Source organism: Corvus hawaiiensis, chromosome 2 (assembly GCF_020740725.1).
Source record: "Corvus hawaiiensis isolate bCorHaw1 chromosome 2, bCorHaw1.pri.cur, whole genome shotgun sequence".
NCBI classification, from domain to species: domain Eukaryota; kingdom Metazoa; phylum Chordata; class Aves; order Passeriformes; family Corvidae; genus Corvus; species Corvus hawaiiensis.
Genome location: NC_063214.1, coordinates 43,650,915 through 43,678,587, shown reverse-complemented (window position 1 = coordinate 43,678,587; position 27,673 = coordinate 43,650,915). Strand labels below are relative to the sequence as shown.

Below are 27,673 nucleotides of genomic sequence, written 5' to 3'. Positions count from 1 at the left end.
TGCTGTTGCAGCAAGGAAAGCCAATGGGATGCTGAGCTGCATCAACAAGGGTGTCACTAGCAGAGTTAAAGAAGCCATAATCCCAGTCTAGTCAGTGCTTTTCAGGCCACATCTGGTGTACTGTGTTCAATTTTGGTCTCTCCTATATCAAAAAAATGTGGAGAGGCTGGAGAGACTCCTGAGAAGGGCCACAAAGATGGTCAAAGGGCTGAAAAGCCTGACATGTGAGGAACAGCTTAGAGAACTGAATTATCAGCATGCTCCACTGTTTGAAGAAGAGGGAAACTCCATTTTTACAAGGAGCTACATGAAAGAGAAAAGGGCTAGTGGGTACAATTTACTCCTCAGGAAATTCCAATTGAACAGAAGATTAAAATGTTTCACAATGAGAACAATCAGCCATTGTAATAACCTCCCAATGGAACTGATGGATTTCCAAATGCTGGACAATTTTAAGATTCAGCTAATCAGGTTTCTGGGCTATCTTGTCTAGACTGTGCTTTTGCCAAGAAAGATTGGACCAGATGATCCTTGATGTCCCTTCCAACTGGGTATTCTATAATTCTATGACATATTTTGCTTTGAAATAATTGAGATCAGTGCCTCTTTAAAGCAGCCGCTGCATACTGTCACTTCTTCACAGGCACTGAGAGGTATTGAAGACTCTATTGCCTTTATGTGTATTTGCCATCCATGCCATTTCTGACAATACTTATTCACAAATCTAAAATTTTCACTTGATCATACATGACAGGCCATGATGGGGTCAGATGACACTGAGCATTCACAGAGCTGTGCCATGCAGGAAGAAAGCTATTTTATTGACACATGAAAGCATTTTTTTGTAGAGATTATTAAGATATCTGTACACTGTAAGAAAGGAAGAGTCAAGGTTCACAGACTTTTTGGGTTTTCTCAGTATAAGCTGAAGGGAAGCATCAAATGCATGAAGATTAGTGTGTTTGTCAGAGTAAGAGCTGCCTACAGGCTCACTACATGTGGGAAGTCCACCATCAGTCAGAGGCACCAGGGGAGATAATGAACCATGAAAAAAATCCATCCAGATGAAACTTAAGACATAATTTGCCCATTTACCCTGAGAAATGTGCTAAAGGGACACAAGTGTGTCAATCTGAAACATGTTGTGTGGTGACCTTTGTACAAGCCCATCAGATGACAAACAAGAAATTTTGGTCATGCTATTTCCAGTATAGGAAATACAGGAAAAGTTAGTTAGGAAAAAAAAAATCAGCTTGTAATCATAACAAAAATTTCTCTTGGAAGGCAATGCCAGTGGTTTGCCAGCAATATATGAAACAGAAAATGTAAGGAATATTACCTCAGGAATGCTGCTACTTAGAGTGGCCAATTTTGTTTTTTAATAAGCTCATTTCTTAATAAGACCTATATTAATTCATAACACTTCAGGGTCCTCAAGCTACAGAAGGATATTACATCCTTTTTAGAAGATAAATGACTGATCAAATTTTGGTCTTATAAGTTACCAAACTGTAAATTTATTTAGCGCATTTACTGTTCCTATTGCAGCTTTGAACAAAGATAAAATCAGTCAGGAACAATACCAGCATATTAACTCACAAATTAAGGCAAATGACACAATCAGCGAGCTCTCAGAACAAGGTTCTCCTTTTTGTTAGTATCCTACGTAATTTCAAGACAGATAATTTTAAAGTATTCTCAAATAGGATTTTTTTACTACAACAGAAAAAAAAATATAAAGAGAACCTGCCTTATCGTTCAGGAAAATAGGGATTTTCTGCCACATATTCTGGTACAAGGTTGCACTAGAAATACTTGAATCCCTTGTAAGCAAATACCATTTAGTTGAAAAGAAATAGTTCTAAAGCTTTTTTAAAAATTAAATTGATGAAAAAATACAAAGTTTGATTAGTTCTAGTTCAGCCCAAAATACCATAAGGCCATGGTCTTTTTCAGCATATTTTGTCCAATGTTAATTAAAACGAATCTGTTCTCTTCTAGGTAGCTGTAAGTTCTTGTTTGAACTACATGTAGAGACATCAGCTAAATTCTGAAAATATAAACTCAATACTAAGTTTTCTTGTGATGATGCTTCCTCCCAAACTCAGTTTATTCCATTGTCACAATATGAAGCCACACATTATTTTTTTCCCCCCAAATGATTGCTATTAATTTTGTTACTTATTTAAAAGTAATTGCTGTAAATACATCAAAGTATGATGACGGCCTGATCTGATTCACTGTTTACTCAACTTTGATCAGGACTAGGACTAGTGATCTTCCTGGGTCCCTTCCAACCTGACTGATGATCTGATTATATGACTAATTAACCCTGCAAGCCTCTGAAGAATAAATTAGAAACATTACTCCCATCCCACTAGTCAAGATGAGGAATCCAAAGAATTAAGTGAATTAAGGTAATGGCAGTCCTTGTCAAAGTCATGTTTCAGTCCCTACAGTTCATCTCTGTTCATTGAGAGAGACAGTGAGACACCCTGACAGTTTAAGAATGTTTTACAGAAAATGCAAAGAAATTAAGACTTTCAGATGATTATCCAGAAGTCTTTATCTCCACTGAAACAAATTTTGGACTATGTTATGTATTCCACAAGAAGCAATGATAAAAGACTCTTGCAAGTTTAAGAAAAAAACCAAAACAAACGAAAAATCCCAACCTGAAAATATTCAAACTTGGAAACAGTGATTTGATATCATTCCTTTGTTGGAATTCTATTCTTAAATTTAGGCTAACTTTCTGTGGCAGAATCCCTGGGAAAGGTAGAAAGGTACATGCCTCCTCCCCTCCCTTATGAGATTGTCAAGCAGACTAAGTGATTCTTGCCATGCAAAGCTTCTTTCTTACTGGCACAGAGCATTTCATCAATATCTAATCTAGTGTATACATGGTTTATTAACCTTTTCTTTTTTTGTTTCAGTTTAAGACCTGTTATGATCAGTGTACAATAAACCATAAAGACAAGCAAAGGAGAATGGAATTGCCTGAAACAGGTAGTTATTCTGTATCCTCAGTATACTGCTCATTCAAGTACACAGGAAAAAAATAATAAGAACTTAATGGTATTTGCCAAAAACAGTACATGCATCTCCTCTATTATAGCAGCAAGAAATAAAAGGCCATGATCAGATGCATATCATAACATATGTATGTATATAATAAATAATGTAATATGCACATTTTAATACATAAATTTAATATAAATATCTTATAATTTATAAATACATACAATACAGTGTAGATATAGTATATATATTTAATATGTTCCCCATAATAACCCTGTATTTGCCCCAGAGCATAAAGAAAATATACCTAGTGATTAATATACATTTACTGTGGGTATTTAATGTTGTAGAACAGGTAGATGAAGGTTACTTATCTCTTAAAGTTTTTAATGCAAATTATTCTTTTTCCACCTGTATGCCTGTGGAGGATATTCCCTGCAGTTAAAGATTAGGCTCCTCAGAAGACAGTTTTCTGGCACTTCTAATTAGTTCTATATTTTTTGGTCATTCTCCTGAATATGGTTGACAGAGGTATCCTCAGTAATTGTTGAGGTCAGGGATCCTAGAGAGATCTTATCCTCATTACTCCAAGTGGGGATCACATCACTGGTTTTTTACACTAAAGAAAAGAACTCTACAGCTTAACATCTTAGAAATACTTCTATCTTATTCTAATTAGACAATTGAGGAAATTAAACATATTGAGCCTGAAACTGGCAGGACATGGGAAGAAATTTGAAGATAATTGGAAGAGGGTATCAGTACTATCAAAATATTCTCCTTTTAAAAAATGCCAATAAAAATATTATATTAGCTGAGAGATTTTTTTCTTTAAAGCCCAGCAGCCTATGATTCTTCGGTGATGAACTTGGCTCAGTGCCTAGAAGTAGTCTGAACCCTTAAATAAACATACTTTTATACCCATTTCAGTCTACAGATATTCAATCCCCATTTAACTAGGATGATGGTTGTGAAAATTGTAGCATAATTTTATCTTGTGGTTCTATAAAATCTTTTGAACCAATGGAAGGAAGGAAATATAAATGAAAAGAAGTTAAACAGCAACAATAAAATCAATTAATTCCATGCTAACGCAAGTCACCATATCCAAAGGAGAAGCTGAATATAATTGAAGGCAGTGTAATAGTTGCATTGGAGTCAGGAAATTTATATCAGTGCCAAATCAATTACAGGTTGCAGGTGCCCAGAATTAATTAAAATAAATTGCTGTAAATCAGGCTTTAGCTATCTGTCATGAGTGAAGAACAGCAGGAAAGGACATAAAAATAAATGCATTTCTTTTATAGAGATTTTGAAAAATATCAGAAAATAAATGTTAGAAATAATTGTGTATATTGGTCGGCAGAGTTTTTATTTTAAAATCAAAAGTCTATGAAGGTCTCTTCTAAAAGTAAAATGTGCTTCACTTTTAGAAAGAAATTTATACCAAATGAATTTGTTAAATCTGATGTTTATACTTTCTGTATTTAAGACTGGAGATAATACAGCTAGCACACATTAAAATAACCTGAGTTCTGTATTGCACAGAGAGAAGCTTCAGTGCAGGTAAATAAATATTGACTTGTACATGCAAGTACCTAGCAAAAAATTTCTATGAACAAATATTTAAGGATCTTTAATGTTAGAAGCTGTTTATATAAAAGCAATAGTATTTAAATATGTATGAACATTTTTCAATATTAATTTTGCTTGTCATTAAAAAATGTTAATATGTGAAATCATAGCAAATAATTCAATGGTCAGAAAAATTTCTGTCTGATAAAAATCCCTACAAAACTATAGAAGTCAGATAATGAAAATAATAGGGTGTGTGTTCCTAAATATTACAGAAAGGATTGGGCAAAATCAACTTCTACATCCACAGAGTTCTGAGGACAATGAAGTTGCAGTGTACATGACAGAAGTCCCAGCAATGCTGTTTTCACTGGAATGGGAGACTTACCCAACAAAAAATGTTGGTGAAATACATCAGTTTCCAAAAGAATTTGATGAAGAGCAGTGGAGTCAATTCGTGTTGAGTGCAGGAGGAGAGGATGAGAGAAAAAGACACTGAAGTCAACTACAATAAGATGGCATTATCTGCAACATCCACAATGCTCACAAAAGCATCTCCAAATAGTGTGGAAACTTGATGTGTTTCTGAATTGCATGTAGGAATGACACAGGTCTGCAGACTCCCTCTGGCTTTTCTTGAGTGATACGTTAGACATGCAGTGTCATGACAAAAGTGTCAAATTTAATTACCCATGTTCTCTTGAACAGGAAAAGGGATGAAGATAAAGCCCTGTCAAACAGCTACTGAAAGCAATTACTCAGGAAGCTATTAGCAATTAACTTCTTTAGTTTGCCTGTACTACAAATCAAGGCCCAGCTTTTCAAGTAAATTAAAAAAACCACATACACTTTAAAACACAGGGATGACAGCTGAGAATGTAAGAAATCTATAAATGAGATGAGGAAGGGAAGACTAATAACTCAACATTACAAAATGCCAGTTAGTAGACAGTCTCACTGAAGGGATCTAGTGGAGGCAGAAAATACTAGGAACCTTGTGACCAGGGACATGACTGGCCAATTCAGTGGTTTGTGTATTCTAAAACATCTATGAGTTTCACTTGCTTCTAAGTTTCTAGTTTGACAGAGGAAACTTTATATGACTCGTTCCTGGGTACTGCACAGCCCAGGTTACAGCCTCATTTATCTGTGTTTGTTTCACACAGCTCCCATTCACACCCCATCTGTTTCTCAGGGCATAATTTGGCCTCAGATCTTGTCCACCAAATCAGTTTCTCATATATCACCATTAATGTGGTAAACAGTTCCCATGACCCTTTGCTTGTCTATAAATCACAAACCATAAAGATATTCCCGGGTGATCAAATCAGTCAGTGGACGTTTCATTAAGTGCAGTTTTTGAAGCTGCTATTTATGAACAAGAGGAAGTTATTTTTTTCCCTGCGGTAGAAACTTAGAGTATAGCTTACAATGGTTAAGATATACCTTTTCTGAATTGTACATTTAACCCAGAAATGCATTTATGTCATCTTAAAAAGGGGCATGTCAACTCCCATTCTATTCTGTTAACAGAGTTTAGCATATAGGGAGGATCTGATGAGAGCTTCAACATATATCCCAGGAAATATTTCTATTGTTTTCATGTGTCATATTGACTGTCAGTCTCACTAATACTACTATATGCTGTATTTGTGTCTCATGACTAGCAGTGTGTCCTGGGTCAAACTGACAGTGCCAACTTTTCTACACAGAAAGCACAAGCTTTTCATCTTGACTTCTGGATTTTAAATAATCAATTATATTTCTTCCACAAAGAAAGAAACCTGCTCACATAAACATCATTCGTTGTACCAACTTGCATCCTCACCTGGGAAATGCATGTGCTTGAGCAGTGCCCAGCACAATGGATACTAAGGCAACACTGATAGCGAGTGTATTATTTGCACATTTTTGAAAGCTGAATTGTTATATCAAAAAATAATTTCTTAGGAAAGAACAAATGTAATTTTATTTGTTCCTTTCCATTAAATTTTCTGCCCCTGTTTGAATTATGAAATTGTTGATCATTTCAGATGCTAGAAGATGAAGTGAAAGGACTATAAGTAGTTCAATTAGGTTATGTTCAATACCTTTTGGTTAAAAACTGATGAACCCATGTAATGACAAACAACATGGCTCTTCAACATTTGTGATCCTCTGATTTTACCTGAATTCAATTTTTCATGTCATTTGTTCTTTTTCTCATAACTATGAATAATTTACATTCATTGAAATACAAGATTTTTTTTCTCTATACAGATCTGGGATAGAAATCCTCTGTGATAGTTCTAAATGCTAAAACTAATCAACTTACATATTATTCATTGAGACATTTCAGTTTCTTCATCATGTTTTGGGCTCAACCTATGAATCTTTTAATGGGAAATTGATATTTCCTACAAAATGAGAAAGGTGCCACCTTGCAGTGCTTTAACTGTTTCACGTTTTATCCATTTCTGATGCAGTTCTCTGCTCACAGCCAGTTTACTGCTAAGAATGTGACAAGAGCTGCAACTTGTAATTTGTCAAGACTCCTTGAGGCTTCATTTAGTTGCTTCAGTAATTTTAATGCCTATCCAGAGTCCCTTGAGTAGAATCCCTCCTATTGATCAAAATTCTCCACTTGCTAAGTGCAAAATCTAAGTTAACAGTACATGGATAATAGTGCTGCAGAGATCCACAGAGTGCTGTTAGGAACCTGGGGCATTGATGCTCATTTTTTCAATCATCCTGCTATGAGAACGAAAGCAGCTTCAGAGAAATTTCTAAGCTTCCAGAACATGCATTAAAAGCATGGCAGGTGTTTCTTTCTTTTCTAGCAAGATTTCAACATCATAAAGAGCATTAAGCTACAATCTACAATAAGAAGTTCCTGTCCTCAATATATAAGGAGAAAGGAAAATGCTTTTGAAGTCCAGAATCGAGAATTTTAAAGCTGAGTGCATTTTCTTGCACTCTGTGTTCACCTAAGAACTACCTCTTTTGTTGGATGATCGTTCTTGATCAATCTCTACATTTTTTTACCTTTTGCTCATTTTTTTACTTGAAGTGTGTATTGTGGAAATATCAATGCAAATCTTGATGCTTTTAATATTACCACTGAAATGCTTCAGTTGTTTCTGTAATTGAACTGTTAATTTTGTAGTAAAGCAAAGGCTCAGCTGGTTCAATATATGACAGCAATTTTGCCATTTCCTTTTTCACATGCTTTTAAGGCACAATTAATTATATAATTTTGATACTTTCCTCTATATTAGGAAAGTATTTGCCTGATTTTCTTCTGGCTTCCATATACAAGCTAAGCAGAGTTTTAATATAATTGTCAGTGTTCAGAGTACCCTTCCCTTCAAATCCTTCTTCAGTCCTTCTCTTAACCAAGCACTTCCCAGATGGGGCTGATGGGGCAGTGTCTGCCTGCAGCGTCCTCACTGGAACCTTTGTTAATCTGCTCACACCATAGTTCAGGTTGATACTTTAAGAACTGCTGGGAAGCCCCAAATAGAGAGAAATTTAACTGTGAATGCTATGTTCTGGTAATACTTAAGTTCTGAAATATTAGACATGATATTTAAAATTAACAAGCTTCTTGGAGCTGATTTCTTTCAGTTTGATCAGTTAAGGAAGTCTGTAAGTCTGAAAGGATTGCAGGAAGACTCAGATTTCAGTTTGGGAAGATATCTTTGAAATATTAGCAAACAAGAAAATGCCTCCTAAAATCATGTCACAGTTGGAGACTACGGCATGGATTGAATAATAAATACTAAACATGGTTAATGAAGGTATTCCTGAACATGATAGAAAACTGACTCTTTTTTTCCACATTATTCCTGGATACAGGACCTGAGAAAAAATGTAGAAGCTCAGTGACTGGATTACAGATGAAACCTTGGGAACTTACTCACTGGACAAAGGACTGGAATGTAGAGTAAAATGATTTTTATTAAGTTAAAGATACAAAAATTTTAAGGAATTTGTTTCTCAAGTAAAGGGAAAAAGTTATTTCTTGGAAAGGGCTCCAGAACTAAACTAGGTAAATAAACAGCTTGAAAATCATCACAGAAATTGGAAAAGGGGCTATGATGGAGGGAATGTAATATACAGAAAGGCAAACTGCATTTTGCTATACACTAAAAAAAGATACATTACACAGGGACTTAAAGCAGGGAGAAAGAACAGCTGTTTGGATCATTTGAAAGGAAACAAAAAGAAGTCTCTAAACTACAGTACTTTCTCATTTAAGGTTCTTAATGATGAACAGAATGAATCAAAGCATAAAAAGCGTGTTATTGTGAAGAAACACCTGGAGATAATACCCAAAGTTATCCTTTGGCTTTTCTCAGTTGACCTTGTATCACTGAGAGGTGTTTGCCATATGTACTACTAAGAAACATGCCTGGGCTCAGAGGAGAAACAAATCGTGCATGGAAAGAAATGCAACTGAAGACTGGTCATCTGAAAATGAATTCAAGTGATGTGTCAAGGTAAATAGAAACATCTTTTTTTATTTACATTACTGATGAGCTGAAAAGGGTAATAGGACTTCTTTTCTGCAGTAACCTGGAGAGGAGCTACCAGCAAGGTAGAGACACCTAATGCTAGGCCATTTGTGCACTCAGTTTTCAGGCCAAATGGATGACAGGGCAAAAATATGGTGCCACAAGTTCAATACTTATGAATATAGGCAATATGTATTTTATCTGTTCACAAACCTGTGTGAACGGCAGTAAAGGAAATGCAACATAACAGTCATAAAAAAATTTCCCATGCGTAAGTTTAACTCCAATGAATTGGTTGAAGTATTTTTATTTTTATTTTTAGTCTTATTTCCTAAAATAATACCTCATTCCTGGAAGAAAATTATCTACATTAAAAAACCCAACAAATAAAAGCACACACACACAGAAACCAACACACATGCAAGGAAAAAGTAGCAGACACATAGAGGTTAAATAAAAATTGATTAACTGCAGAATTAAAAGTTAAAAAATTGAGGATATGATCTGCAAATGAACAGTGCTCCTGGTTTTATTATCCAACCAATGTATAGTTAGTTTTATTACACAGTTCCCTACACTCTGGGGTCCTGTTGGAAGTGTCTGAATTAGTTCGTTTCAATATTATGTTTTTACAGTGACAATTTTTTCATTAATATTAGGGCAAATTACATTCAGCTGAACAGGAAGTCCCTTGCAAAGGAATAAATGAATTTTAATAAATAAGGATCCGGTTACTGCTGCGATTGCAAGTATTTCTTTTTATAGGACTTTGTATTAGACACAGGGGATTCTCTTCAGTACAAAATCTGGATTATACTTTCTAGTATATGCTTTTATCTCAATGTCACATGAAAGTGCAGTTGTGCCATAATGCCAAGTCAAACATCAAGCAGGAATAATGTCTTAAAGGAAAAAGTACATGCTTAAATTCAACAGCCTGAATTGCATGAGTCTTTTAAGCTGACATTCGGGTTTAGAAACCTCTGTGTATTAATGGAATATCAAAGAGGATGTAAGACATCCCTGAGTGGGTAATCAGTGGACAACAAAGAACTATTGTGTGGGCCTTGATCCTGAAAAGGGGCACAGAATGAAGATGCCAAGCAAAACACAACAACACAACTACAATGCACAGTGCCTTGAATGCGAAAGTGAGGAAATGTTCAAAATCTGATTCAAGACAAATTCACCACTAAGGGGAATCTGGTGATAAAAACTTCAACTGATGTGTCTTTCTGAACGCTGCACTTAGCTCTGGAAGTACTAGGAATTTCAAGTCCCCAGAAATACTGCTTTTCATCTGAAGGATATTTAATGCAGAGATAAAGTACCTGGTGCAGTTTATTCTTAATTGGCATTAAACCTCTAACAGTGAAAAGCAGCACCTCTGTTGTCATATTATAACTCAGGCAATGTTATCACACAGAGTCTTTTACTTCCCTTCTTTTTACCTAGAAAAAAATGTAATAAGTATTAGAATTCCCATTACAAGGCTGTCAGAGCAAAACAAGTACATACTGTGCTCTGAGACAGGAATTTTTCAGAGCTTAGCGAGGCATGAAATCAGAATAAGGAGAATAAGGAGAAATCCTAAAACAAGGAGATAGGTTGACAAAGATTAGTCTGAAGCTACAGAGATGTCAGTCATGAAGTCTGAACTGTTTAGCCTAATTTCTCCTGAATTCACTTAAGGTCTGAGGTGAATTAAGGGTACATTGCTGCTAATACTTTTTTAGCTTTATTTAGTGGAAAATTTGCTTACAATATAAGCAATTTCAGTTTCTGAGTTGAAGTGGATCCATATCTAAAGTAGAAGTGAGTCACTGACTTTTAAGACATATAGGAAGAGAGAAATCCAAGCTGATACATGTCACTGATGCTGCAGTACAGAGTCTTCATGTCCTAGAATCTTGTTTGGCTCTTCCATCAGCCTGCTGGAGAGCAACCACTACCTTGCACGATGAGCCTGCCTGATGCAGATTCAAGCTTCAGATGAAACATTTACCAAAACCTCCCTAGCACTGAGCTATCTCTCACTTACAGTAAAATGAATTATTTCCTTTCTCCTCTGATTAAATAATTTTGAAATCTTAGTTTAGCTTGGATTTATAATATGGGGTAATTAGAAACGTTGATTTTATTTTTTTAACTTATGTTTTCTTTATAAATATGAGATGGACATAAAATGAAGTGACCAGGAAAGTGCTGAGAAAAAAAAAAGTTGAGAAAATGTTCCTATCCCAGATGAGAAAATACAAACGGGCAATGAAAAAATCATCTCTAGAGCAAACACAGTTCCCAAAGCACAGCAAATGGGAACTAGCTGTTACTGCTATGGTTCCCATCTTCTTTTGAGAGCTTTTTCTGGCACTTACTGCTGGCTTGCTGTTGGTGAGGGTTGTCTTCCAGACTTTTGCTTCTATCAGCTAACAGTAGGCTTCTCTTGGTTGTTTTCTGCTTAGGGACAGCCTGTGCTTTCTGTCTTCAGCTGACTGCTGTTAAGAACTGACCTGAGCACCTCTTTGGGTGGTGCTTGAGAGGCAGCAATGTACCTGTCAGGCTGGAGTGCCACTGCCACAGCCCCAGTTGTTATTGCAGCAGTGCATGTGGACTGCGGGACATCAGAGAGGATGGAGAGGTGATTGATAGGGTGTTCTCAGAGATCCTGAAGAAACAAAAGCCCAGGCTATGTGAAACAAGAAATGAGGGTCAGCTAGAAACTGCACTCAAAGGAACAGTAGATGGAAACTCACAAGATGGGGAAGACTCAAAACGTGTGATTTCAGGCAACAGCAGTCTTCCTAGACCTTGGCCTGTAGGCCACTTACAGCTGTAGATCTGTAACTTCAGGACAGGCAGAGTGGCCTGGGAGTAGCTAAGGAGGAGGAATACTCATCAGAGAAGGCATCAAGGCCAGCTAGTCCTGGGCCAAGCATTTGTGTAACAGGCCCTGCTTCGTGTGGGTGTGGGGAATGAATAGGTTACACTCTGTTTCAAAAGTCTGTACTCAGTGCTATAAAATTCAGCTGGTGGCTGGTTACTAGCTGGCATTCCTTACAGTCTTATAGAGCAACTGCTGCTGTTTACTGGTTCTATAAATGGCCTGTACAATGGCAAGGACTGCATGGAGTAGGTTCACAAATGATACCAAATTGAGAGGGTGATTGTTATTCAGATGGACTTCAGCAGGTGGAAAAATGGACTGAGACAAACCTTGGTATTTTTATAAAGTTCAAAATCTTTAAAGAAGAGCTCTGTGCATGACTAGCTAAAAGCAGGTCTGCAGAGAAGGACCTAGGATCTTGGTTGACACCAAGCTGAACATGAGTCAGCAATGAGCCCTTGTAGTAAAAAAGTCAACCACCAACCACTTTCTGCATTAGTAAAAGGCAGCTGGCAGGTTCCGAGAGGCAATCATTCCCCTCTATCTGGCACTTTTTCTCTTGGGATTATATCTGAGACACTGATTATATTGACATACCAGAGTGAGTCCAGAAGAGATACACAAAGGTGTTCATGGGGTGAAAGCACATGACAAATGAGTAGAGGCTTGGAAAATGTTGAAGTTTTTTTTCTTCAGCCTGGAGAAAAGAAGGTTAAGGATAGATTTTTTTTTGTTTTTTTTTTTTTTTTTTTAAATTTCTTCTGTGTATATCCATCTATTGGAGAGTATGGGGAAGAGTGGAAGACACAGCTGGACTTGAAGATACAGAAAATAAGAGGTAGCAGACACAAATTAGAATACAAGACAACATATAAAGAAGTGAACATACTGTGAAGGTGTCCAAATACTGGAATAAGTTGACAAGACAGGCTGTAGAATCTCCATTCATGGAGACACTCAAGACTGGCCTGGACAAACTCCTGAGGAAACATGATGCAGTCAGTCATGTTTTGAATGGAATATTGGACTAGATGGCTTCTAGAAACCTTATCCAATCTCAGTTATTCTTTAACAGTAATGCTTTTCAGGAGCAGTGCAATGGAACAGAACAATACAAAAGAAAAGAAAGAAAAGGAAAATAAACATTAATTGAAAAAAATGGTATTATCTTACTTTTTTTTTTTTTAGCTCCAAAACATTTTGCTTTGAACTGATGCCTGCAAATGGTTTGGACTTTGGGTTGTTAGTAAAGGATATCAGAATCCATTCACAGCCAAGATGTACCAGAGTAAGAGAAAGGAAGCCTTAAAAAAAATGCTGACAATGAAAGAGCAAATAGTAAAAGTGTTTCAAAACTGTGAAGTAATATATCAGAAAAATAGAAGTTGTCAATGAGTCCAGGAAATTTGTGGGTATTGTGCTGGTTTTGACTGGAGTAGAGATAATTTTCTTTGCAGTGGTTAGTATGGGGCTATGTTTTTGACTTGCTTTCCCTGTTAAACTGTCTTTACCTCAATCCATCAGTTTTCTGGCTTTTACTCTTCTGATTCTCTCCCTGATCCTGCTGGTGGGGGAGTGAGTGAGTTGTTGGATGGGGCTTGGCTGCTGGCTGGGGTTAAACCACAACAATGTTCATTTCTGTAGATAGGAGTGATAAAGAATTATCAAAATAGACTGAGATTATTATCAAAATAGCCTGAGATTATTTGTAGACTCATTTGGGCTTTTTTTAGTCTGAAACCTATTTTTGCAATTTTTGGTGTGGGGAGAGCTGCCTTTTGATTTTTGGTAGAGAAAAAGAAAGACTGATTAATTTTTGGATAATGATAACTTTGCAGTCAAGCTACAAAAAAACTTTTCAGTGCTAAATTAAACTCAGAAAATTTTTGAGGATGAAAGACAAAAGCATATGAAATTGCAAAAATACAAGGGTAAAAATATAAGATTAATAAACAGTCATAAAACAGTCAAGAGTCTGAGAGATTCCCTTGAATACAGATAGAGTCAGTAATGCATAGATCTGAGAACATTGAAAGAGATCACTCCTACAAAAATAACAAAAAAACCGGAGTCATGAAAGATCCTTCTGCTCAATGGTTTGAGAGCTTTGTAAGGCTGGAAAGTTTAGGAAAGCTACATAAACATTTAGCAGAATCAGAATGTGCCTGTTCTGATGCCAACATAACTGTACTTCTATCACACCATATCACCTTTTTACATTGTTGTAATACCGTATCATCACTTTTCATGCTATGGAATGAGGGGATTTAGTGCAATGTGACCTTAAATCACACACATAAAAATAACAAACTTTTCTCATACATCTTCTTGAGTTTTTATCTAGAAACTCTATATTTTTAATCTTTTAAATATGTTTCAATTATTTGAGCATGGTTAATTTAATGACATTTTGATAAAGTTTAGATGATACATTTCCCACCTCTAGGCTGATTACATCTGCTGTGAACATAGGCAGAGAGATAATAGTTAATGAACATAATACAAAAATCATGTTAGTGACTGTACAGAGATGACAGGCTACTGCAGCAGGAGAAAAAAAAGCCTACTAGTATATTAGGTCCAGTGAAGTCCTACAGATATTAATGTTGGTGCTAATTTTACTAAATATTTTTTAATAATCAGATTAAAATGGCAAATTAATTAACTTAGACTCTCTTACTTGTTAAATTTGAAAACCAGAAATTGGAGAAATAATTTTTTTAAAAGGATTTAACAAGAGGAAAGTGGAAGGGAAGGGCAAGGTTGAGGAATGCTCATTAAAAGTCTTCACAAATATTAAATGCCTCAATTGCCTGCCCTTGTTAGAACATTTTTCTTTTTCAAAGCTAGTCTTCTAAAAAGAAGCCTCAGTATATTTTTAATCTTCCTGGGTGCATTACATTTATGATTCTTTTCCCTTCGACTTTCATTTATTTGCTCTATGGACAGTAGCTGTATACAGCCATTGAAAAGAAAAATGAGAAATACAGGAATCTCAGATATATATGTAGAAAATCTACTTACATGGATGTCACTAGTATCAGAGTAATGTGATTTTCACTGATACTGGTAATATGCCATGTTAAAATTCATGTTATACACAACTGGATCTTATTAGAGATAGTGTCTTTCCCAGTTGTAAATGAATTTACAATTTACAAGCAGTGATAGATCACTCATGTTGTTGTTTTTTATGAATATTGTCAAATTCTTGCCTTCTGACTATGATTTACTAGGGAGAAACTTTACATTTAAAATTCTTTTAAGTTAATCCCTTGCCCAAATGAGAGCATGTGACTGATACTGTTAAACACAAGGAATGTAAGCCGTGATCAGTAATAGTGTGATACTGATTTGTGATACTAATTTTCATGTTATCTAAAAAAAGGAATACTTTGGCTTTCCCTATAGATAAAATGGCATCAAATTTTCATGATGAACTATGGTGTCTATTTTTCACAGTGAAGCAAATCTGAACCTTGACAACAGCAATGAATGAGGTTCTACAGTAATTGAAAGTGTGCAAAATGCAAACATGAGAGATATCCCTTGTTCTGACCTAAAGTGTCTTTTTGCTGGATAAGATGCAGTTTCATTGCCATATATTGCTTAGAAATACACCACTGAGACTGCTGATTGGATAGTAAATTTATGGTCATTTATGGATTGAAGTGTGTTCATAAAGTTAGGCAGAGGCCTGAAGATCATTGATCTTGAGAGAGTCATTATCTTCTATCATGATCATGCGGATTAATTGTGGCATTTTTATCTAGGCTAATGTAATTCATTTTTTTTACTAAGGCCATTAGAAAGCTAGTTTCCACCATATTTTTTTAATCTTCTAAATAATTAATCACTTGTTTAAGGTAATTGCACACAATTTAATTTTCTGCAAAACATATCTAACTTTTTAAAAATATGCATAGACTTCTCTGGGACCAATTAGCACACAAATACTGAGAGTCCGTTGATTTTTTGAGAATGACAGACTGGAGAATGTCAGAACACAATGTGAAAGAAGGTGCTAAAGGCATCACAAAATTCCTCCTAAAGTTTGAAATTTAATAATAAATTTCATAATATAGCTACAAAGATCACTAAATCTTGATACAATAGACTATAATCTGTTGAAAAGCCACCCTAATTATTTTAGATTTATAAAAGATAAAGAAGAATATTCCCTGTAAAGGAGATTTTCTAGTGCAAAATGAATTCTGACAGCCCATGTGTAGATCTTTGTGGCCTCCACACAGATCATGGGTGCTGACTAGTAGAGTTAACAAAATAGTAAGCATCACTTAAAATGTAGTATAGTTCTTTAATGTGATATAAATAAAAATTTATAATCAAAGTGCATGATCATATTCTAGAGTCTGACAAAATTTTTCAATCTAGAACATCTGGGTTCAGACCAGAAATTTCCCACAATGCCCTGGGAACTTTCACATTCTGCTTCTTTCTAACTTAAAAATGGACTTGGGGCCTACAGACCTTAAACAGCTTATTGCTCTGTGGTGACTTGTCACTGAGCCACAGAAATTATTATTAACCTTGTGACTAATTCAGTGATAATGCCCAGAGATTATGGCTGAGGTAAGAGTCCCGTGTGCTGTACCACTTAAACAGCAATTATTTCTCCATCAGGAAAATAAATAGGCATATTCCCCCCATATATTGAAGTCAGCTGTCACAGAATTGCTTCCATCCATTCAATGATGTTAGCATTTAAAACACAGTGGCAGCATGCAGACAGTCTAGAAGAGCTGGCTTTTGGCATGCTCAAACTCTTAAAATGCTTAGGGACTACTTGGGGCAGCCACTTGAGGAAGGCAAAGATCCAGCCAGGGACTAACTGCTGAATAGCACAACTGATTGCACCCCAGTGAAATCCCAGTTGGGATTACAAGGCAGCTTTGAATTTACTTGTGTGGGTAAATCATTTGCCCTAACTGGTGCAGAGCATGTGTAGGCAGAAAAAGGAGAGACTGGGTGTGTGTGCTGTCCTGGACACCCTGCTGTGAGCACCTGTCCCAGTCCATGGCTAGTCACTCCAGTCCTTTCTGGGCTGCTCTGGCCCAGGCATGACTGCATCTGTGTGACCTGCTGACAAGGGTAATGATCCAGCCAAAAAAAAAATCAAATCCAGACAACAAAGCTTAGGTGAAATAAAGGGGCTATTTTTCATCTGAGTTGGATTCCTGAATCTTTTCACTGTAAAGCAAGAGGCCTGAGATGAGGGATGGAAATTTCAGGAGTTTGTCAGCAAAACTACACCTAACTGCGCACAGAGATACGGAAAAGCAAGTCTCTTGCCTAAAGTCCACAAAGCACATAACATTTAATATTTCTGGGTATTGGAATGTTTCCTTAATCATGCTCTCTGTAAGAAAACATGAGTGAAGATTGAGAGTTGTTTAGGTGCGTGGCCAAATCATTGTGTTGTAAAAACTCATGTAATATGCTCAATTAGTAAAACAATGCTGCTTTGGAACAAAGATTCCTTTTTGTCAAGGGATGATCTTGCAATTTTTTTTTACTATTTAGTCAAGGTTATCATTGTTTCCCTTTTCTTTTTTATAACCAGCTTTCTAATTCCCATTATGAGCCTGCCACAGCTAAATTAGGCCATGATTTATGCAAAAATTGAAAAGAAGTGACTTGCAGAACTCTCTCAGGAAGATTAGAGCTTCTGCCATGAAGCTTCTCTTTCTTAATGTCCTGGGTATTTTCTTTCTTCACTACTTTTTGATCATTAAATTTCCCCTCGGGAATCTGTGGATCAGTTGGCAGCATGAATTTAGGTGTTTAAATTCCCAAGATTTTCAGATGAAGTTTCTTTTAAGGGAAAGTGATGCTGCAAGTCATAGTCTGAAGAGCCTTAAGCAAAGAAAAACCTTTAGGCCACTGATGACTTGTCATATTCTACCTGTGTGGTGCACAAACAGGCAGCCATTTATAACAACAACAGAGAAATGAATCACAGTTAAAATCAAAATTCATGAACTGTTTGCTCAAATGATAATTCGTTGTGTCAACAGATATTCAAGGCATAGACAGCAGAACAAATATCTTCTGTTGTTAACAACTTAAAATGGTTGAGCTTTTTAGGCTTTTCTTTTAATTAGGGCTATGGAATATACATGGGATACTTACTGTTCAGTAACAGAGAAAAAAAAATGGAAATACAATTTTATGGAAATACCAAAAATCTGAAGAGGTCCAAAACACCCACATGTGCCTGATGGATGTAAAAGAGTAATTATATAAGACTTGCCAAAGCAGCTGGCTGGCAGCGGGGGTTATTGTAGGGAACTGTGTAGCTATTTTCACACAAATAAATCCTGCTTGAGTTGAGAATTGGTCAGATATGGTGGAACACTTCTTCAAACATCAATCCAATGTGTGAAAAAGGGAATGTATTTCTAAAATGTAGAGTTCAATGCACTGTTACCTAAACATATACTTCTGATTCAAATCAAGACTTATTTCCCTAAAAAGAATCTGCGAGTGCCTACACAGCTGTATATGAACTACTAAGGACAAGTAATAACACATTTTGTCCTGAATACCATTCCTGGGAAGAAAGACAGTTCAGAGAAGTTGTGTAGGATCTTGTAGATGACAATTTACTTGGATACAAAAAGATAAATTATTTGGTATTCTGTGGGAAATGTTATTTGTTAAACTAATTAAAATTTACAAATAGCTATTTTCTTTGGATATTTAACTGAGGGCACACAGTAAAATCTTCAAACTGCTTAACAAATTGCCCCTGTAGTTGGAATAACTCTAAAGATATTTCTTTACTATGAGGAAATAAAGGGTGTTCTTTTCTCACTGAAAAGTGTAATGGTAGTAGGCTGAGCTACTCTGCTGTCTGTGTGGCTGATTGCACAAATGAAAGAAAGCTTGTGCCAAGAACGAGTTCAATTCAGGACCAAGAGACAAACAGAAAAATATGATTCAGAATAATTTTCCATCCATTTTACATATATACTTTCTTTTGCCTTCACAGTGCATAGTTTTCAGTTCAAACAAATGATACAAACCACACTTAGATGGAACTGAAATTCTTTTGGAAAACTACCACCATGATTATGAAGAAAGCATATAATATATATCTATGCTACATGTTCATATTCAAAAGCGTAACACAACATGTAAAAACCAAAGCACTTTATAAAAGTGAATACAAATTTTGCCTGCAAACTCAATCTTTTTCTTGCTGATGCTCTGAAACACCCTTCTTTTCGCTTCTTTTCATTCTTTGATTTTTTTTTCCACAGTAATTAAGCTTAAAAGCTATTAAAATAGGAAATTACAATGGAAACATTGACAGGTCCTTAAATATAGTAGAGTGAAGAAAAAAGCTGTAATAAGAACCTGTCAAAACTGAAAATAAAGGAGTTTGAGGAACCAGAAGGCTATAAAAACATGTCTATTTCTAAGTTTTTGAATGATATTTTTAGATTTAAGTGCTCTACACGTTTCCAATAATTACACAGCAAAGAGGGACAGATGAAATGTCTAGGCATACAGGACAACTGCTTCTGTAGTTCGAAGATTTCAATATTAAGTTGAAGGTAGGTAAAAAGCAATAGCAACAGATTTCCCTGTGTCTCTGTCTAATATTTGTATTTGGAATTTAATGTCCCTGTAAAAGATCTCTTTCTTCCCTTTATTTTCTCTGACTTCAGTTACAGCTGCTGAATATTGGGAAAACATAACTGCAAGGAAGCAAAGTAAAGCACACTTAGTTCAAGGCAAAACTTCAGCAGCCTCAATTCACTCCCTCATGTATTGTTACATGCAGCTTGAACATTTTGTCCCCTCCAGTGGCTTTATTCTAAATTTAGTACCTATAGATGATGATTCTCACCTAATGAACACCGTTTAGTGTTCTGTTCTTCACAGGTCAATGTATGGCTGGCAATTTTGTAGCCATGTATCTACAATATACAAAATTTCCTCATAAATAATTCTCCACGTTTTTAATGTCTGGTAGCTTCACAAATATCCATGTCTCCCTATTTTCAGTATCCACTCATTTTATTTTTAATATAAAAGGGATAACTGTCAGAGCACTTACTATTGATATCTAGTACTTTGTTGTTCCATGTACAGACTCTACAGACTTCTCTACAGCTGTGAATCACTCACAACGACCTCAGGGGAGACACACAGTAAATGAAGAATATGGCAAGCAGAAAGTAACTTTGCAACATGGCAATACACACTGGGCAGGTTTTGTATGGGGAAGTGACATCTCCATTTTAAGAGTTTTGGTGGCCAGGCAGGTTTGGCACAGATCTGAATGGAGAATTTCATGTGTTGTGAAAGAAGCGTTGATAATAATGAATTATATGGCCATATTTATTACAGATCAGAGCCTCCTAGCTGTTAAGGGCACTGATTAACTGATGCGTATACTCTGAAGGGATGAAGTTAGCAGACGTAGTTAGATGCTTCTCAGTGGTGCCCTGTGACAGGACCAGAAACAATGGTCACAAACTGAAACACATGCTATTCCATGAAAACATCAATTCCATTTAAATATTACAGGGGTTTTTTTTAGTTTGTTTGGCTTTTTTTGGTTTGGTGGTTTGTTTTGTTTTGGTTTGGTTTGGTTTGCTTTGGTTTGCTTTGGTTTTACTGATGGGGTAGTAGGAACAAATTTCCCAGATAGGCTGCAGTGTTTTCCTCCTTGGAGTTACTCAAAACCTGACTAGACCTGACCTTGATCAACCTGTTCTAGCTGACATGGCTCTGATCCTGGGAGTGGATCAGGTGCTATGCAGAGCTCCATGCCACTCACTGCTGCTCTGTAATTCTTTGATATCATTCAGAAAAAAGAAAAAAAATTACCCACTTTCAATCAATAAAATTACCATTGTGACCGTGTATTGCAAGAATAGGGATGTTGAACTTTGTGTCCTGGCCAAACACAGCCTATTACTTTCAAAATATCTAAAATTCCCTCTTCTGCCTAACCTACCAAAAGTTTTCTCATCTTATATCCAGAGCTCCTTCAAACAGAAGTGGAACACAGGACACTAATTGCTCCATAGGAAAAGTGGCCGATTTGAAGTGGCAGGTGGAGTTTTGCTACCAGTTATTTTCCCCACAGAAATGCTTAGTGTATTTAGGTCTTCAGCAAAAGTTAATCTGGGACCTAGGTGGATCAATATGAGCAATTACACAGTGGCCACAGGGAGACTGGCACTGCTCTGCTTTTGGTGATCTATGGTGAATCAGACCTTCAGAGACTGTTAATGTTTTTCTGCACAGCTTGTTCTGTGAGGTGAAGGCGAAAGCTTAGACAGTACCACTGCACCATATAGAAAGTAAGAAGTCAATAAACACATAACTACATCACCAATGAATACATAGGTATTAGGTCATCACTTTGATTTTAAAAAAAATATTAAATACTAATCTGCACACTAATTAAGATATGAAACAAAAAATGATTTAAATAGCATTATAATTTGAGACACTTCAAACAGAAAAGAACAAAAGCAAAATAAAGCAGCATAAAATTGGGACTATAAAAGTTCTGGTCCCTCAGTTGCCTATTGGTTGGTTAAGCTGTGCTTTCTTCCTCAGTTACACATTTTTTGGTTAAGCTGTGCTTTTTAAATTATTATTATTATTTTTATTACTTGTTGGTCTTAATAAAGAAGAAAAAAAAGTGACTAAAGAGAGCATTTTCACTGCTGGAGTGTTTTCAAATTATTTTATTTTAACTATAATTAATGGATATGTAATGGAAATAATGACCTAGAGTAAAAATGTAATATAAGTTTAATGAAGAGAATATTTTAGCTGTAGGACAAAGCACAAAAACAGATGAAAAAGGGCTTATAAGGCTTTTAAATACTTTTGACTCGTCAGGTGTATCTGTTTAAACAACTGTAGTCACCACTACAAGGCAATCTAGACAAGAAAGGTAGGTAACTTTAGGAGAGTGAGGAAAAAGGTATTACAGCTCATGGAGTAATGGCTCACAAAAATTTATGCAGTTGTAAATCATTATAAAATACCTGATTCCTGAACACAGGAACTGAAAAAAAATTAAAAAATGTTTTTCCTAAATTTAATAATTGAATTTGTTAGTAGAACTCATGATTTATATTGATGCAATTCACAGCAGATTCCAGTCTATTCCAGTGTGCATTATAACATTTACTACATCTACAAAACATCACTTTTGTTGCTTTCTTTTAGTTTGATATGTAAGTTAAATAATGTTTAATTATGAACAGGCTTCTGACTGGCTTTGTGGTCTGAATGGGCTGGGTCTTCGTCTTGTTTAGAAGCTGATGCTAAAGTAGTAAGTGATGGTTTGATTACACTTTAGTAAGTATCTGATTGAAATATTTCAGAAACTTCACAAAAATATTTTTTGATCACTGAACTCTTGCCTGAGAGCCTAATTCTTCCTGTGTAGCAAAGTTCCAACCAAACTGCTTAATAAAAATCACAGCAAGAACTTTTTTTTCAGACTTTGATCCCAATATAATCCTCTTTCCTATAAAACCAAAACTACTTATGAACTAAAAGATTCCAAAGTTCTTTACAAATTCTTATGGATGAAAATACTGTTCAAATCAATAACCAGAGTATACATTATCATAGCCTTCTATAAATGAGACACAATCATCTACCAGCCTATGAGACAACAGAGTATAGAGAAAAGTGGTTAGTAAAGATAGTTACCAATTTGAATTATTGTGGGGTGACTAATGAAATGACGCAACTTAAATATGTTTCTCTATCTACACCACTGACATTGGTGTTGCACTCACCTGTATTCTAATTCCAAAATAGAAGTATAACAATTCCCTTCTTTTAACTACTTGGTTAAAATGCTGATGAAATTATCTTTGATTGAATGTATTAATGACTCACTGAGATAATGATATTTAAAGACACTTGAATTCCTTTCTAATGGTGATCGTTAAATATCTTGTATCAGTAAGCTTCACAGACTATGCCTTGATCTTTGGAAGTTCTAGTCTTCTGCATAGAAGATCTCCAATATCATATATTTTATTTCATTTCTTTTGCATCGGTTCTTAATCTTTGTCTCTGGTTAATAAAATGAATTGTAAACCCTTTGGAATCCTTATTAAATAACTATCTTTCTATAGGAGTAATTTAATCAGATTTAATATATTTTGAGATTGTAAGACTTGGAGCCATGCTTTTTTGTCTGTAAATAACTGTGAATATCCTACTTTTTTTTTTGGGTCTATTTCATAGACTTGCCACTCATTTGGAACTCAATTTAAAAACCTGTTACAATACGCAGATACTTTCCAAGAGAAATCAAATTACCTGGCTGCTCAAAATGATTTCTGGGGATCAAGCCTATCATCCCTAGACTGTGAATATGAAGGTCTTGAATTGGGTAATTTGTTGAAAGGTAAAAAGAGACCGAGAAATGAAGGTAATGAAGGCTTTCCACAGTTATGTTGCCAAGTGCTTGGCTTTCCAGTGAAACATTTGAGGCTTTCAGACTGCATTAAATTCCAGGAGCTTGAGTTGAGGTGTGACTGCAGTGAGAACTGTACCCAGGCATGAGTCCCACAGGAGCAATCAGCCTTCTCTCCAGTTACCTATGGAAACATTGCCGGAGGTATTTCTGTCAACCAGCTTTTGGTTATATAAAAGACACCTAAGGGGGCAGCACAGTTTGGAAGACATGAAATAGATAATACCTGTTGCTGCCTGTTCTGATCTTCCCCTCCCCCCTCCCAAAGACATGTGCTCTGAGCTCCTTTGTTCCAAGCGCGGGCAAAGCCAAATGTAACTCAGACTCTTCAGCAGTGTCTGATTGGCCGCTCACCCCGGGTCCGCCCCTAGTCCGCCCCTTTCCCCTTCTCCGAATAAAAGATGGTCGAGGGGAGGCAAACGCCCTCTCTCAGCTCAGCTACCTTCCTGTAAACACCTCTGGTCGTCTGTCTCATTTGAAGGCTTCTAACTGCAGGGAATTGAGCGAGCAGGGAGCTATATTTCTCCCTCTTTGCTTCTGCTGATGGTATTTGCTCTGCAGCTGATTCAGGTACCGATTTTAGAGCTACTAAAGTGCTAGATTGCCCGTGCTACCTCTCAAGGCTGCTCGAGGCTTTCTAAGGCATTGAAATACAAGCGCTAGCCGGTATAAAGCTGAAAAGATACCTTCCACAAATACCAGACCCACTGGTCAAGGGAAGTTTCTTCTTTGCTGTAGAGGGGAAGGTCTCTTTTTTATTGATGTTGCTGAAAAGATCGAGCTCCTTTTCTGGGCTGGAAGACTTTGCAAAACTTGATACAAGCACTTTAGAAGAGAAAAAATACTGTGGCAGGAAACAAGAAAATATATTCTGCTGTTCTATCCTTCCCCTTCATTATTACTTAACCAGAATGTTGTTTTGTTTTTGTTTTTTTTTTTTTTTTTCCTGGGACTTTTATCAACAGACTATGAAGAAAGCCCATTTTAAAAGTATATTGATATGTTTACAGTGTCAGCTTATTCCTTCTTAAAATGTTTAACAGAGTTCCTTGCAAAAGTTGCTTTGCAGAGTGCCCAAAACATGGAAACACAAATACTGTCTTTATTGATTTACACTTCTTTTCACAAATCATAGTAGGCTTCCTCACCTTCTCTTCAAACAGACTCTATTATTGTTGTTTAAAGCATACTGTATAGAGACAGGACTGAATTCCCTTGAAACTGATATTCCTCTCACAGCTACCCCTCTATAAACAGTAGATGCAGGGTAACTACTCTGGATGACACAAAATAATCTCTGAACAGCTGAATAAAAAATGAAGTTGAATGCAACCCTCTTCTTTCAAATATCTGAAATAATTCAACCAGGTCTTCATTTCCATGTTTCATCACTTCCCTTTCTAGGGTCTGTCAAAACAAGCAAGTATCAAAAGCTTCAAATACCAAATATGTAACTCCAGATCTATTTTCATAAGAATTTAACTTCAGAGTTAGGCTGTGTTTGGACAGACATGAAGTAATTACCAAAATTCTTTACTGATCTTGGATTAAAATGTGATTTACACGTGGTGATCAGAGAAACCATAGTGACTTTTGTGGAGATGAGAGGAAAAGGTCATGTAGTGAAAAGTAACCGTGTAGGTAGAGCATAGAGACATCAGTGTCACAATATTTTATATTTTCAGCTTCTTTGTAATATCAATCTATCATATTGTCAGTATGTACTGCACAACTCCCGTTAGTAAAATGTTGTACATAATTCTGTTTTGTTCTCTCCTCCTCAAAAAGAAATTCAATATGGTACAAGAAGTTACCCATTTTTCCTTCTCAGAACAAAACAAATGTCATGAGGTGAAAATACAGCACACTTGAACAAAATAGGTTTTGCAGCTAATGAGAACAGATGCACTCTACTGCTTCTATCAGTATTGCAAAAATTGAACAAAAGGGGGGCTTGCTTTTATCTTTCTGATTAATGCTACACAAGTCATTTTAAATGGCTCATTCACATACCACATTTCCAGAAAGAGGAAAAGATTGCTCTTTGTACTTAAAGACCATGTGCAGAGTGGCAAAACTATTCTAGTCTACAGATAAGCAATCTTGTAAAGTGCAATTACTTCTGGCATTTAACCTGCAGTGCTCAAACTACTTTTACCATACAAAGCTGGACAGAACTTATTTAATCAAAAATATTCTATTAAACAGATTTGCTGCTGAGTACAGAAATTACCAGTATAATTAAATCCTACAATGGAATTTTATTTTCCTTCTCTGAATCATTTTAAAGCTGTTCTTACACAGACTTCCATTGTGATCAAGATGTAAATCTGACTTATTAAAATAATTTCAAATGAATAAGTCCATTTGATATTTTATGTGGTCCTGAATACTTCAGACTCTAGGCTTTTGATACTCTCATACACTAAATTTGTAGTACCTCTACAAAGTAATTGAAATATTTTTGAAATTAATATCAGAAAATAAAGTCAAACCACCACAAAATAATAACACCTTTTCATCTCTCTACATCTTTGAACAATGTTAAGTTTTTTCATTTCAATATTGTGGAAACAATGAAGTCACTACTGTCAAACAAATCAGCTTGACAAAGTAATTATGCTATACCCGGGCTAACCTTCAGCATGCTGTTGTCACTTGCTGCATTTTCATATCCTATCATAGAATCCAACATGCAAACACAATATTTAGTTTACCGAACAGACTTCTGACCTCTTATTCTCCCTTAACACTTTGTCTCCTTTCTTCCAAGTGATAGTTGGCTTTGGAGAGGCTTGTGGCTTGCACTCAATGACAACTTCTTGGCCCTTGGTAACAATTATTGTTTTCTTCATTTGATTGAGGGGGAAAGTGGGAGCTGAAGCTGTTAAAAAGAAGTACGTTAACTCTACAGAGAACAATCAGAGCCTCCTGTTTCATTACATTCTAATAGATTAGAAAAATAGGTTTGGCTTTGGGAATAGAATCCCCTTTTTTCTCTTTGAAATTATGATGTCAAAGTTCAAATTTTAGAAAATATTTGAAATCAGCAGCCAGGTTTATATGGTAGGTTTATAACTTAATCCAGCTACAGATTCATGAGAAATCTTTCACATCAGCAGATTAGAGTAAGATTGCTTTTGAAATCAAACAACTTTAGAAATTAAATAATACAAATGTTTTAGCTACACTTTTCCCATTTTTTTTTATCAAAAACTTGTTAGAGGTAAATTGTTTAAAATGAAATGATGTTTTAATTCCAAAACTGTCCAAAATGCACTCTCTAGGGTCAATGCTTACAAAAAAATATTTATGTTAGAGAAGTTTTATTGCTTTCACTTATTTTATTTTTCTGAATACTAGGAATTTTAATATGAGAACTTCTTAACAGAAGATATTTAACTATGTCTTTCTCTTAGTATTTCCATTTTCAGGAAGTCCCATTGTTTAAAAACAAAAGCTAAGGTTATGCATTACAAAATGACACTAATTACTGTAATTTCACACCAAGAAAGGACAATTGTTCTCAAGTAATCTCATTTGACTGTGCTTTTCTTGAACTACTTTTGCAAAGCCAAAGCCCCCTATCTCAGCTACACTTACAGGGACATAATACACTTCATTGCCTCAAATATGTAGGAATTTCCTACCGTTATTTTAGTTAATTCTCACACCAGAGATATTTAGGTGGACAATTTATTCTGTTCTTTTCCCTTTAGTAAGGCAGCAAATTAAACACAACTGCTTATTTAATACAATATTATGGTTAAAATTTAACAGGGGTACAATCTTACAAGTGAGAAAATGAAAAGCTAATTTTACTGCAGCAATATACAGTGTCTATTTCTGATATTAAAGAACATCAAAGAAAGTGTGCAACTACCTGACATAGTAAGTATAGTTATTTTATAACAGATACAAAAAACACAGCAAAAGAACGCTGTAGCCAATAGGGATCTCTTTGCTGACTGAATTACAAATTACCAAATAAAAGTGATGGAAAGGGAACAATCCCTGACCTTGGCTGTTAACTCTATCACTATAAAGAAATATTTTTAAGATTTATCAGTGAAATTCTAAAGTTGGTTGGCTAGGAAATAGCTGATATGTACTAGACATGTTATTTGCCAAAAGATCCAAATTTTGCTGAAATATAGTATATTATGACTGTAATTACAGCTTTCTCACTCATTTGACTGG

The 27,673-nt window shown here is 35.7% G+C and overlaps 1 protein-coding gene across 6 annotated transcripts in view; it reads right to left on the bottom strand.

The window, feature by feature from the left end:
* Nucleotides 1-27,673, bottom strand: part of CNTN5 (contactin 5) — a 618,861-nt gene that overhangs the window by 94,426 nt on the left and 496,762 nt on the right. For all 6 annotated transcript variants that reach the window (XM_048294601.1, XM_048294603.1, XM_048294606.1 and 3 more), the window contains one exon: nt 26,207-26,357. In XM_048294601.1, coding sequence (XP_048150558.1) covers nt 26,207-26,357 — 151 coding nt within the window. The remainder of the gene's footprint in view (nt 1-26,206; nt 26,358-27,673) is intronic.